This window comes from Urocampus carinirostris, chromosome 1 (genome assembly GCF_059441175.1).
Source record: "Urocampus carinirostris isolate Australia breed hairy pipefish chromosome 1, RoL_Ucar_1.0, whole genome shotgun sequence".
In the NCBI taxonomy this organism is placed as follows: Eukaryota; Metazoa; Chordata; class Actinopteri; order Syngnathiformes; family Syngnathidae; genus Urocampus; species Urocampus carinirostris.
Window position 1 is genome coordinate 71,454,745 of NC_142349.1, and position 14,989 is coordinate 71,469,733.

A 14,989-nucleotide genomic window follows, 5' to 3' on the forward strand; every position below is an offset into this window, starting at 1 on the left:
TATCGATCTCATCGGCCTCTGGCTTCCTATCATTTCACACCAGACCGCTGCCTAACGTGCATGACTCCCCATTTCCCGTAAATAAAAGGCTTGTGTGAGAAACGTCACGCATTTGGGTCCTGATCCTGTTCCAGTTCAGGAAATCGAGAATGACTGTCCGGTATTGTTCCCGTTTATTTTGTCCTGTTTAATATCGGTTTCCAGTTTCGTTCCCGTCTAGTTTGTCCTGTTTATTTTCTATATCCTGTTTTGATATCAATCCTGTCCGTCAGGTATCGACCCATCTGTCCGATATCTGCTCGGGCAATTGGTATCGATCTCGTCTGTCTCTGTCCTCCTATCATTCCGCGCCAGACCGCTGCCTAACGTGCATGACTCCCCATTTCCCGTAAAATAAAAGGCTTGTGTGAGAAACGTCACGCATTTGGGTCCTGATCCTATTCCAGTTCAGCAAATCGAGAATGACTGTCCGGTATTGTTCCCGTTTATTCTGTCCTGTTAAATTTCTATATCCTGTTTCATCATCTATCCCGTCTGTCCCGTCCAGTCCGGTATCGACCACGTCTGTCCGATATCAACTCGGGCAATTGGTATCAATCTCGTCAGCCTCTGGCTTCCTATCATCGCGCCCGACCGTTGCCTAACGTGCATGACTCCCCATTTCCCGTAAATAAAAGGCTTGTGTGAGAAACGTCACGCATTTGGGTCCTGATCCTGTTCCAGTTCAGGAAATCGAGAATGACTGCCCGGTATTGTTCCCGTTTATTTTGTCCTGTTTAATATCGGTTTCCAGTTTCATTCCCGTCTAGTTTGTCCTGTTTAATTTTGATATATCCTGTTTCATTATCTATCTTGTCTGTCCCGTCCAGTCCGGTATCGACCCCATCCGTCCGATATCAACTCGGGCAATTGGTATCGATCTCCACAGCCTCTGACTTCCTATCATTCCACGCCAGACCGCTGCCTAACATGCATGACTCCCCATTTCCCGTAAATAAAAGGCTTGTGTGAGATACGTCACGCGTTTGGGTCCTGATCCTGTTCTGGTTCATGACATTGAGCAGACTATTCAAATACCACAATGCTATCATTTTCTTTGCAGCTTGGAGCGAAGATTTTACCGTCTCAATATTGGGTACCCATAAAGTTTTTGGCATAGTAAACTCTACTGCATATAATTGAATCCTTTTTAAACCCTGATTTGTAAAATGTTGTAAAACATTTCCAAGGAATTCTCAATTAAACTTAATTTAGCTGTTGTTCTGATTTGACTAAGTTACCTATCTGTTATCTCCTTTCAGGAATATCACCTCCCACTCCTGTTTGAAGGTCTATCACAGGGATCCATCACACGTCTTCAACCGCCACATAAGACCTCCCACCACAGAAGGGAGGGTGAGTGTCTTCATATTTTTTTGTTTTCGAAAAATATATCGAGCTACGTATTCGTATTCATTTGGCCCCAACCACCGTGGGTTCTGATTGGCTCCCTGTCACTATTTCTCCTGTCAGTCCCCTGTTGTCAGTCAGTCTGCAAACCTCAGTGTATACTAGGCAAGCCTTTTTCAACCCCGTTTCCCACCTGTCCCGTTTTTGCTCCCGTCTGTCTCTGGCTACCTGACCTGTTTTTGATCCTGACCACGTCTGCTCTCCCGTCCCGGCTTACGGCCTCTTTTGTTCCCAACCACGTCTACTCTCCTTTCCTGGCCTACGACTCTTTTCCGACACGACCACGTTTTTTCTCTCCTGTCCGGGCTACTGACCTGTTTTTCCGTTCCCGTCACTGCCATCACTCGCTTCCATGCATATAAGGCAAGGCTTTTTCGACCCTGACCCCCGCCTGTCCCGTTTTACTCCCGTTTGTCTCCAGCTACAACCTGTTTGGATCCCGATCGCTTCTGCTCTTCCGTCCCGGCTCTTTTTGTCCCCGACTACGTCTACTTTCCCGTTCTGGCTTACGACTCGTTTCTGACCCCGACCACGTCTTGCTCTCCCCTGTGGTCAGTCCATACTGTCAGGACCAGAACGGAAACTCTCTCACAATTTTATTGAAAGTAAGAGGAAGGGCAGCGCCCGTGATCCGATACTCGCTGGACGCGGCAAGTAAGTCGCTCTCAGAATCGGATTGTGATGTGAAGTGGATCTTCCATAGCGGGCGATGGCGGTGTCAGGGACGGAAAAACAGGTCGATAGCCGGGACAGGAGAGCAAAAACGTTATCAAGTCAAGTGATGTATATTTGTGACGCCATTTCCACTGAGGTTGCAGATCGAATCACAGAAACGGGTCATAGGCCAGGACGGGAGAGCAAAAACATTGTCAAGTCAAGTCAAGTCATGTTTTTTTGTATAGCCCTTGATCACAAAGAGTCTCAAAGGGCTGCACAGATCAAGACTATTCCAAACTACGGACTACTATGACACCATCGCCTGATATTGTCAACAAAAATTTTGGATATTCGTATGCTATAGAATAGGATTGTGTTTTAAGCTTCGATTTAAACATTTCCACTAAGGTTGCAGATCGAATCTCAGAAACGGGTCGTAAGCCGGGACGGGAGAGCAGACGGGTCGGGATCAGAAACAGGTCGTAAGTCTGGACGAGAGAGCAGACGTGGTCGGGATTAAAAACGGGTCGTAAGTCGGGACGGGAGAGCAGACATGAACGGGATCAAAACGGGTCGTAAGTCGGGACGGGAGAGCAGACTGGGACGGGAGAGCAGACGTGAACGGGATCAAAAACGGGTCGTAGCTGACAAACGGGAGCAAAAACAGAACAGGCGAGTGTCAGGGTCAAAAAAGGCTTGCCTTGTATACACATAGGTTCCCAGACGGACTGACAACAGGGGACTGACATGACTGGGTTTAAGTCGGGACAGGGAGCCAATCAGAACCCGCGACGGTAGGCGGCAAATGAGCCAGCACAGGTGATTCACATGGGTAATCATGACACCCGTGTCAATTTTTTAGGGGACTAGCTACGTTTTATCCGTTGTTCACGTGCTCGGTGCTGTTGAATCGTAAATGTTTACAAAGCGTTGAATGATATACTATCACTTGCAGCCAGTTGCTGGGATTAGTGAGAAACTCTGTCAGAGATGAGGTCTGATTCTTTGCAATCGCGGCTCCTCGCATTTTTTGACGCCAACGTGTCTGCTAGATAAGATTTTGAAAGAAAACAGACTTTTTGTCATTTTTTTTCCCAACTTTTCTGTTTATTGTTGCTGCCTGCATATGCAGCACGGCATCATAATCTTTTTTATACAATCTCATTGGGAGAATGACGTTAATCCGTTCAGAGTCGGGGTCATAAAGTGAAATTGCTGCAAGGACTGCTATAGAAATGTATTGTCAGGACCAGAACGGAAACAGGACCCAATTGCGTTACGTTTCTCACAAGTTATATTGGAGGGAAGAGAAAGATCCGGTCTTCGCTGGACGCGGGGAGCAAGTCGCTCTCGTAATCGGATTGTGATCGGAACACGGAAGTGGATCTTCCGTAGCGAGCGATGGCGGTGTCAGGGACGGAAAAACTGGTCGGTAGCCGGTACTGGGAGAGCAAAGCGTGCTCGGGGTCGGAAACGAGTCGTAAGCCACGACAGGAGAGCAAAAATTTGGTCAGGGTCGGAAATGGGTTGTAACCTGGGACGGGAGAGCAAAAATGTGGTCGGTGTCAGAAACGGGTCGTAAGCCAGGACAGGAAATTAAAAATGTGGTCGGGGTTAGAAAAGTGTCGTAAGCCAGGATGGGAGAGCAGATGTAGTCGGGATCAAAAATGGGTTGTAACCTGGGACGGGAGAGCGAAAATGTGGTCGGTGTCAGAAACGGGTCGTAAGCCAGGACAGGAGATCAAAAATGTGGTCGGGGTTAGAAACGGGTCGTAAGCCAGAACGGGAGAGCAGATGTAGTCGGGATCAAAAATGGGTTGTAACCTGGGACGGGAGAGCAAAAATGTGGTCGGTGTCAGAAACGGGTCGTAAGCCAGGACAGGAGATTAAAAATGTGGTCGGGGTTAGAAATGGGTCGTGAGCCAGGACGGGAGAGCAGATGTAGTCGGGATCAAAAATGGGTTGTAACCTGAGACGGGAGAGCAAAAATGTGGTCGGTGTCAGAAACCGGTCATTAGCCAGGACGGGAGAGCAGACGTAGTCGGGATCAAAACAGGTCGTAACCGGAGACAAACGAGAGCAAAAACGGGACAGGCGGGAGTCAGGGTCGAAAAAGGCTTGCCTTGTATAAACAGAGGTTCGCAGACGGACTGACAACAGGGGATTGACAGAACTGGGTTTAAGTAGGGAGGAGGCAAACTGAGAGCAGATGTAGTTGGGATCAAAAATGGGTTGTAACCTGGGACGGGAGAGCAAAAATGTGGTCGGTGTCATAAACGGGTCATTAGCCAGGAGGGAAGAGCATACGTAGTCGGGATCAAAACAGGTCGTAACCGGAGACAAACGAGAGCAAAAACGGGACAGGCGGGAGTCAGGGTCGAAAAAGGCTTGCCTTGTATAAACAGAGATTTGCAGACGGACTGACAACAGGGGAGGAGGCAAACTGAGAGCAGAAATGTCATAAAATTCCGCAGAAAATGTCCTTAAATATCACTAACCCATGTCACTTCTTCTCAGTGAAACAAAATATTCCAGAGAAATCACGCTACACATCTCTTTTCAGATCTTTCTTTTTCAACTTTTTGTCCCCGTCTTATCTTTTGAAAATGAAAGAAATAGGAACGAGCAAGTGCCAAAGGAAATGTACTCAATTATTGCGTGCTGTTGAGTTAAATTTGTACAGTGATGTTTGAACGCCTGTTAGCAAGATTAATAGAGCACGGGGAGATGAATCACATTAGACGTAGCCTAGCAAATGTACGGCGAGACTTGGATGGCAAACTAAGGGAGAATATGAACCATTATACCAAAAACGAGACCAGAAAGCAAAATCTAGCCAGCTCACAAAAAATCAGGGCTCGAAATTGCTAATTAAGAAGCCAATTAAGTCAAAGTTACAGTGCATGAAGGTAAAAATACACACGATCCCCTGACGTTGTGTTCTAAATGCGATATTTGGAAGTCAAGGTCAAAGTAGAACAAAGTTGTGTAGTCAATGGAGTTTTTCGAGAACCGGCTTCTTCGGCTCGGCTCACTAAAAGGAACCGCCTCTCTCGGGTCCTGAATGAAATGAAATAAAATGATCTGCGTTTATATAGCGCTTTTCAAGTCAAGACTTCCCAAAGTGCTTTGCTCCACATTTTCCAATAGCGGCCTTGCAGCCATGTAAGGCGCTAACCTGCTTATTGGGGGTATTAGGGGTTCAGTGTCTTACCCAAGGACACTTCGACATGTAACACGGACAAACCGGGATTCGAACTGGGATCCCTTGATCCCAAGACGAGCGCTCTACCTTCTGAGCTACTGCCGCCCCTGAACAGCTCTTCAGGTTGTTTTTGCTTCTTTAATCCCAACATGACCAAATATTATGTAAAATTATGCAAAAAAAAATGACTTTAAGGAAGGGGGGAATAGAACAAAAAAGAAAAAAATACCAAAATGAAAAAGTAGTGAAAAGCTGAGAAAAAAAAACAAAAGGAAGAGAAAAAAAAGGAAAAATTCTGAAAAAAGCCAGAAAAAAAGAAAAGAAAGAAATGTAGGAAAAAAGTAAATAGAGAACACAAAGAAAAAAGTAACAGCTAGGAAAAAATAAACACAATGAGATTTTTTTTCTAAAGGAATTAAAAAAAATGTTTTAAAAAAAAAAACATTGTACTTCCACTAATAAATGTGATTAAATACAGTTCCGTATCGTGAAACCGACTAAATAATCCCCCAAAAATGTTAGTATTATGCGACAAAAGATACCAGGAAAAAAAAAGAAATGGAAATCTAGTGAAAGAATTATAAAAACAAATGACGTTTGTAGGCCGTAAAACATTTGCAATAATACACGATTCAATTCATTCAAAAGTGAAAAAAAAAATTGCATTGCCGGAAAACTCAAAAAATAACTTGATGTCAAGATTTGGACATGTTTGATAATGACTTAGCTGCCACACTTGGGATTGCCGTCGCTCACTGTTGTTTCAGGCGTTGCTCACCGATTTTGTGTGAACGCTCAGACCCGTAAGAAAAATTACAGGGACATATCACCCTATATTTCCAGAGGCATAAAATGAAAGACTTAAAAACTTAATTTGTCTTAATTGGCGAAATGGGATCAAAGCAACTAAACCTGACAGTTTGAAAAATGTCTGTTACACAACTTTGAGGCACTGGGACGGGAAGCATGTTTATGATTTTATCATCGGAATTTGAGGTTTTATTTACATTCCGCTTGTCACGCGAGAAACTCCAAAGTACTATTGCGATAACCAGGGTTGGGTAGGGTTACTTTAACTGGATTACTTTCAATTACTTTTGGATTACTCCAATACCAAATATGCTCATAAAAGACAAAAGAAACTAAATATGAATTAAATGATGACTCACAACACGTGGTAAGCTTTCTCTCCTGGCTTTGATCGCTTTGATCTCCGGCAAAACTAACATCAAATGCGACCAGGGTTGGTAGGATTACTTTAACTGGATTACTTTCAATGACTTTTGGATGACTCCAATACCAAATATGCTAATAAAATACAAAAGAAACTAAATATGAATAAAATGATGACTCACAACACGTGGTAAGCTTTCTCTCCTGGCTTTGATCTCTTTCATCTCCGGCAAAACTAACACAAAATGCGACCAGGGTTGGGTAGGGTTACTTTAACTTGATTACTTTCAATTACTTTTGGATGACTCCAATACCAAATATGCTAATAAAATACAAAAGAAACTAAATATGAATAAAATGATGACTCACAACACATGGTAAGCTTTCTCTCCTGGCTTTGATCTCTTTGATCTCCGGCAAAACTAACATCAAATGCGACAGAAACAAAATGAAAATCAATCCAAACAGCTTGCCAACATCATTTTTGCCGTTCCATGTATCCCGTTACTCCCCAAGCCTGCACAAAATTGAGTCATTTTATTCATATTTAGTTTCTTTTGTCTTTTATTAGCATATTTGGTATTGGAGTCATCCAAAAGTCATTGAAAGTAATCTAGTTAAAGTAACCCTACCCAACCCTGGTCATATATGAAGAGCCTTCTGGGGGAAGGTAGCGCATCGGATCGTGACAAGTAATCCTGAATTATGAAAATAAGTCCAGGTGACTGGAAAAATCTTACTGAATGGCTTGATTCGCTGTTAGTGTCAGGACCAGAACGGAAACAGGACCCAATTGCGTTACGTTTCTCACAAGTTTTATTAAAGGAAGCAGGATGGGCTGCGCCCATGATCGGGTGTTCGCTAGGCACAATTCGCTCTTAACGGGGAAGTGGATCTTCCGTGGCGAGCGATGGCGTGTCGGGAACGGAAAACGGGTCAGTAGCCGGGACAGGAGAGCAAAAACGTGGTCGGAATCGAGTCGGAAGCCAGGAAAGAAGAGTAGGTAATTGAAAGTAATCCAGTTAAAGTAACCCTACCCAACCCTGACGATAACACTTGAGGAGGAAGGGCATTTGGTATCTTCTCAGAGAAAAGGGTAAGTGTGGTAGCTTTAGGTTTGTTGCTTGCCGTTCGATTTAGGGGCCATGTCGAGCCAAGTTATGTTTATTTGTATAGCCATTTATCGCAAGGAGTCTCACAGACTACCATGACACCATCCCCTGATCTAAAACCAACATGAGGGGAAGGAAAAACCCAAAACCTCAACATGAGGTAAATGAAGAAACCTTGAGAAGGGACCCCACATGAGGTCATCCCCCCTTCCAGGATGACCAGGCTGCCACGGATGTTGCTGTCACGGTTGCCATGGTGCCCAATTGGCCCCGCCCGTATGGCGCCAGGTACAGCTCCTTGACGGATTGGCTTCCCTGCTATTTAAACCCAGTCCTGTAACTCTCCTTTTGGTCAGTCCGTCTTCGAATTTCCGTGTATACTAGGCAAGCCTTTTACGACCCTGACTCCCGCCTGTCCCATTTTTGCTCCTGTTTGTCTCCGGCTACGACTAACTTGGATCCTGACCACGTCGGCTCTCCCGTCCCGGCTTACAACCCTTTTTGTTCCCGACTACGTTTACTCTTCCGTTCTGGCTTATGACTCATTTCCGACCCCGACCACGTCTTGCTTTCCCAGTCCCGGCTACCGACCACTTTTCTGCCCCTGACACTGTCATCACTCACTACGGAAGATCCACTTCCGTGATCGGATCACAATCCAAGTACGAGAACGATTTGCTTCCCGCGCCCAGTGAACACCGGATTGTGGGCATAGCCCTTCCTCTCTCTTTCGAACCGGTGATTGCTGGACGCGGGAAGCAGGTAGCTCTGAAACTCGGATTGTGCTCCGAACACGGAAGTGGATTGCATGGCGAGCAATGGCGGTATCCGGGACGGAAAAACAGGTCAGTAGCTGGGACAAGAGAGCAAAAACGTGGTCGTGGTCCTAAGCAAGTTGTAAGCCAGAATAGGAGAGAAGACGTGGTCGGGGACAAAAAGAAGTCGAAAGCCGGGACGGGAGAGTAGACGTGGTCAGGATCAAAAACAGGGGACAGACGGGAGCAAAAAATGGGACACATGGGAGTCAGGGTCAAAAAGGCTTGCCTAGTGTTAACTGAGGTTTGCAGGCGGACTGACAAAAGGGGACAGACAGGACTGGGTACAAATACTGACCGGGAGCCAATCAGAACCCGTGGTAGTTGGCGCCCACAGCTGAGTCACATTAATAACCATGACATATCGTGCATCCCTGTATACAATACGATAATTACATTTCGCAGTACCAATAAAAATAGTGGTTAAAAACTCGTCTGAAGCGGTTAAAAAGTAAACGGTTTTTTTTACAGAGATGTTAAAAACCTATGACTTATCTAAAGTCAAAGTTGCCGCGATTGCCAAAAGATGCCCAATCAAAATACAAACTGCATGGAGAGACTAGGGGGGCGGAACTACAGGAATGGAACACCAGCTTTTTGATTAGATGTTCTGCTTTTTTTGTTCTTAAATCATATATATATATATATACCGCAGCCATATCCCCCTAGTGCATGGGTGTCAAACTCATTTAAACTCGGGGGCCACATGATAGAACATACATTCTGTCGGGGGCCGGACTAGTAAGATTAGAGAGAAAGAAAAAAAAGATAAATAAATAAGCGAAAGAGAGGTAGAGAAGAGGAGAGAGGGCGGGACAAAGAAAGAAAAGGAGAGAGAGAGGGAGAGAGCGTGAGAAACAAAATATAAACGTCGTGAGAGAGGGGGAAAAGAAAGGGAAAGGAAGAAAGAAATCCAAAGAGAAATAGAAAGACAGAAGGAGGGAAAAGAAAATAGAAAGCACGAAGGGTATGAAGAGAAAAGAGAGAAAAGGAAAAAAGGAAGTTAGAGCAAAAGATGTTAAAAGACAGAGAGAGAAAGAGACAAAGAGCAACAAAGGAAGAGAAAAAGAGAGACAAAGGAGTGAATGAGACAGAGTGGGAGAAAAGGGGTGAGAGAGAGAGAGAGAGAGAAAGAGAGAGAGAGAAATACAAGAACAGTGTCTTTGTTCAAGGCACCTGGCTTTGGCAACATCAAGTGGACATATTTCAACCTGCAGCTTGTTTTTCTCTTGCGCTTCTCTGAATGTTGTCTCGCGGGCCGGATTCAATCCCTTAGCGGGCCTAAACTGGCCCGCGGGCCGCCTGTTTGACACCTGTGCCCTAGTGGGAGGTGGCTAGAGTCATTTCTGACTTTTTGGGAGATTGATTTAGAGGAGGGGATTCCCAGCCCCCTCACTCAACCCAACTGAAGTCTTGGGAGTCATTAGGTGACCAAACCCCACAATTCCAACCCCTAATGCTGAACGCCAAGCAGGGAGGCAAAGGGTACCAATGTTTAAGTCTTAGGTATGACTCGGCCGAGGCTTGAACCACAACCTCCCAGTCTCGGGGCGGGCGCCACACCTAAATCATAACAGTGATAAATTGTAACATTTGAATTTTATATTTTCTAGTCACGGGCAGCACGGCGACGCAGTGGTTAGCGCATGTGCGGCACAGTTCATGTCTTGGGAACCTCCTGCGTGGGTTCAAATCCAGCTCCAGACTTCCTGTGTGGAGTTTGTATGTTCTCCCCGTGCTTGCGTGGGTTTCCTCCGGGCGCTCCGGTTTCCTCCCACATTCCAAAAACATGCATTTCAGGTGAATTGGCTGGTCCACATTGTCCCTAGGTGTGACTGAGCGAGTGAGTTGTCTGTCCCCGTGTGCCCTGTGATTGGCTGGCAACCAGTTCAGGGTGTCCCCTGCCTGATTGCTGGGATGGGCTCCAGCACCCCCGCGACCCTACTGAGGATAAGCGGTGTAGCTAATGAGATGAGATGAGATATTCTAGTCACTTTCTGACTTAATTTTAGAAACATTGGTACCAACAATGGAAATTGTTTTTACTGTTTTAGCAGCTCTCCAAAGAAGTTCTCTACGGTAGCCACAGTCCGGTCCACAGGCTGTCATCGTCCAGTCGCGGCACGCTTCAGAGCTTGCAAGGCTCCATGTCACCCCCTATGGTGCGTTCAATGCCCTCCTCCCCATCCAGGATGGCCTACGGTGGGAGGGGGACACAAGGCTCTGTGGGAGCGATGGAGGCCGGCAGCACCTCCTTGCCCCGGGACCGACTCTCGGCCGCGGGACGATCCAGCAGTGTATGCTCCAACAGCAGCGCCATACTGGAAAGGAGAGACGTCAAGCCTGGTAAATAGAAGAGAAAACACAATATAAATGAATCTGTGTGGTGAGCAATGTTCCCTGTAATTTTCCATGGGTCTGAGAGTTCACACAAAGTCGGTGGGCAACGCTTGAAACAACAGTGAGAAACAGCAATCCCATGTGTGGCAACTAAGTCTTATCAAACATGACCAAAACTTGACATCAAGTTGCATTTTGCTGAGTTTGCGGCAATGCAAAATTTGTTTTCACTTTTGAATGAATTGACTCATGTATTATTGCAAAAGTTGTACGGCCTACAAACGTCGTTTGTTCTTACAATTCTTTCACAAGATATCCATTTTTTTTTCCTGGTATCTTTTGTCGCATCATACTAACATTTTTGGGGGATTAGTTAGTCGGTTGCACGATACACAACTCCATTGAATCACATTTTTTAGTGGAAGTACATTGTTGGCAACAAGATTGACTTGGTATAATTGGAAATTATGTGAATGCAACACAAACTTTTTCTTCTTTTTCCCTGTTTTTTTCTTCTTTTTTTTTATTCCTTCAAAAAATTCTCATTGTGTTTATTTTTTCTTACCTGTTACTTTTTTCTTTTTGTTCTCTATTTACTTTTTTTTCCTTTCTTTCTTTCTTTTCTTTTTTTCTGGCTTTTTTCAGAATTTTTGCTTCTTTTTTCTATACCTTTTGTGTCTTTTTTTCTCAGCTTTTCACTACTTTTTCATTTTGGTATTTTTTCTTTTTTGTTTCTGTTCCCCGTTCCTTTAAGTCATTTTGTGCATCATTTTACATAATATTTGGTCATATGGGTATGAAAGAAGCAAAAACAACCCGAAGAGCCGTTTAGCACCCGATAGAGCCGGTTCCTTTTCGTGAGCCGAGCCGAAGAAGCCGGTTCTCGAAAAACTCTACTGACTTTACTCAACTTCGTTCTACTTCGACCTTGACTTCCAAATACCGCATTTAGAACACAACGTCAGGGGAACCCTTGTATTTTTATCTTCATGCACTGTAAATTTGACTTAATCCGCTTCTTAATTAGCAATTTCGAGCCCTGATTTTTGTGCGCTGGCTAGATTTTCTTGTGCGCCGAGAAATTGCTGGTGAGGCACAGTTATATTTACAAATGAAATAACCTACCGTATTTTCCGCACTACAAGGCGCACCTAAAAGCCTTTATTTTTTTCAAAAGCTGACCATGCGCCTTATAATACAGTGCGCCTTATATATGGATCAATATTAAGTCGCAAAGTCTTGCAACTAAGGCAAGCTGCCGCCGACTACATTTTCCCCCGAAGGCGGAGTAGTCCGCGGTGTATGCTGGGATTTATATACCGGTGTTTCATTTCCTAACCAATGCGTCAATCATCATTTGAATCAGTCACTATTGGCTAAAGTTATTCGGAGGTAAAGGGGGCGGATCCTTTTTATCATTTACAGGCTTGCATAGGCTAAAGGGGCGAAACAAAGCCTGCAATTGGCCGAAAAAGATAAATGCGAATCACACGTTGGGTTGCACTACGGCACAGAGAAAACATTTTTTACTATTCTGTATTTGTAAATATTTTACTCTCCTGGATTTACTACACTCACGGTTCTAAGAAGACCATGGTTACGTATCATTATTGAACGTGATGGCTGCACGAAACTAAATATGTATAAAATTATGACTCACCACACGTGGTAAGCTTTCTCTCCTGGCTTTGATCTCTTTGATCTCCGGCAAAACTAACATAAAATGCGACAGAAACAAAATGAAAATAAATCCAAACAGCTTGCCGACATCATTTTTGCCGTTCCATGTATTCTGTTACTCCCCAAGCCTGCACAAAATTGAGTCATTTTATTCATATATTTAGTTTCTTTTGTCTTTTATTAGCATATTTGGTATTGGAGTAATCCAAAAGTCATTGAAAGTAATCCAGTTAAAGTAACTCTACCCAACCCTGCTGACATGGTGGGAGATCGTGATCACTCTTCCCAGACTATCTGGTGTTTTTGTGTTCAGAAACTGCGCCCCATCCTCACCAAAATCTTCACAATTTAACAAGAAAAACATAAAACAGGTGGACCCAAATGCGGAAAAGCTGGAGGCCAACAATGGAGAATATATTATCAATTTTATGTTTCCATAATGACAATGCTTCCCTTAACTGCACCTCACTGAAATGATTCTGAACTTTTCCAATTTTAATCTTAGCTTTGTTTAGCTAATCTGTCATGTTTTGGACATTTACATGTTTATTTATGTGCGCCTTAGATGAAGACTTTGGCAGATCCAAGAGCATGGCCCTGGTGGTACAGGGTGAAGGAGTTCCACGTTATCCAGACTCCTACTGCTCTTCGGTCCAGGAAGGAGGAAGGAACAGTTTGGCCTCGTCCCAGTGCAGTGGCTCTTTGTCCCATGCAGGAGATATGGGAGACGTCGGAGTCACAGGGATACCTGGGGGGTTACCACAGTACCGTGCTTCCATCAAGCCCCTGATGGGTTATGGGGACATCCTGGAGTACCACACGCAATCCCTTCACAGGTTTACCCGATTTTCTTCATCTCTGTATTCCGCCAGGAATGTTTTTTTGTATTTAAATTTGAACACGTGAATAGTTGGACATTGTTTGATCTCGTCTTGTAAATGGTTCCAAAGTTTGACTCCACACACAGACACACACATACTTTTCCTGGTTGTTCTCACCTTTGAGATTATGAATTTACTACAGCCTCTTAAATTATCTCATCTCATCTCATTAGCTGCACCGCTCATCCTCAGTAGGGTCACAGGGGTGCTGGAGCCCATCCCAGCAATCATCGGGCAGTGGGCAGGGGACACCCTGAACTGGTTGCCAGCCAATCGCAGGGCACACAGGGACAGACAATTCGCACGCTCATTCACACCTAGCGACAATTTGGACCGGCCAATTCACCTGAAATGCATGTCTTTGGAATGTGGGAGGAAACCGGAGTGCCCGGAGAAAACCCACGCAAGCACGGGGAGAACATACAAACTCAGCACAGTAAGGCCGGTAGCTGGATTTGAACCCACACAGGAGGTTCCCAAGACCTTAGAACTGTGCCGCACACGCGCTAACCACTGCGCCGCCGTGCTGCCCCTCTTAAATTATAACTTCCCTCTTTCCAAACGAATAGTTTTTGGATGTTTTCTGGCACTGTGTTTTTGTAGACCTTAAATAGCAGTTGTGCAGTGAAACATTTTACAAAATTATCCAATTTTAATAAGGAATAAAATATTGACTCTACTTGAAAACAACCACAGTCTCATGGAAAATTGGGCAGTTGCAGTTGTTTCCGATTTTAGGGAAAAATACTTCGGTTTACACTTGTCCTGGAAGCGGAGACCCTCACAGTCAACTTTCCTTTTTTATTTATAATTGCCAAGTCAGAAATGGGGTGGGCTAAAATTTTCACAGAAAGCCAGGGCAAGATGGCCAAAAGGCTACTGTCATCTAGTCAAATGTAACTGGCCCGGGGACTAATTTCCTTCTTTCGGAATGAACAATTTATGGATGTTTTCTGGCACTATGTTTTTGTTGACCTTCAATAGCAGTTGTGCAGTGAAAAATGTTACTAAATCTAATTTTAACAATTTGGACTGCAGGAATAAAATATTAATCTAATCTCGATATCCTACCCTGTGTATGGTTCTAATTGCACGTTTTTGGAGGATAAAAAGGGGCTGGAGTGAACTTTTGTAATGATTGCCCCAGACTTCTGCACAATGTGTTAAATATGGCAAAATTAGAGAACAATATAATAAATACAATGCATTAGAGTTTAAAATGAATTTGGCTTTATTCGTTATCGAAATGCTTTTAGAGACTTTAGTTTGTATAAGTCTGATTGTGTGTTTTCCAGCTTAATTTATTGTCTATGATGACCCCTAAAAACTCAATTTCTGATACATTTTTACTTCCAAATCTTGATTTGCCTTGCGATTACCAAAGAATATTACGTTGGTTTTATTTAAATTTAAATATCATTTCTTTATATCCATCCATATTTTTAGGTTCATTTATTCACGATTCATGTAGTTTACCAAATCAATATAGTTATCATTTGAATAGAAAATGTTAGTGTCGTCTGCAAATATTACTATTTTCAATAGTTTTGAAACATTAAAGATATCGTTAATATGTAGATGAAATAACTTTGGACCCAGGATAGAACCCTGTGGTACTCCACAGCAGATTTGTATGTGTCTGATGTGTGTTTTCCAGCTTAATTTATTGTCTATGAT

The 14,989-nt window shown here is 43.9% G+C and overlaps 1 protein-coding gene across 1 annotated transcript in view; it reads left to right on the top strand.

The window, feature by feature from the left end:
* The window catches only part of LOC148376726 (sickle tail protein homolog), a 121,964-nt gene that overhangs the window by 45,552 nt on the left and 61,423 nt on the right, over positions 1 to 14,989 (top strand). The window contains exons 5-7 of the mRNA XM_088326582.1: positions 1,302 to 1,395; positions 10,466 to 10,757; positions 12,997 to 13,267. Coding sequence (XP_088182708.1) covers positions 1,302 to 1,395; positions 10,466 to 10,757; positions 12,997 to 13,267 — 657 coding nt within the window. The remainder of the gene's footprint in view (positions 1 to 1,301; positions 1,396 to 10,465; positions 10,758 to 12,996; positions 13,268 to 14,989) is intronic.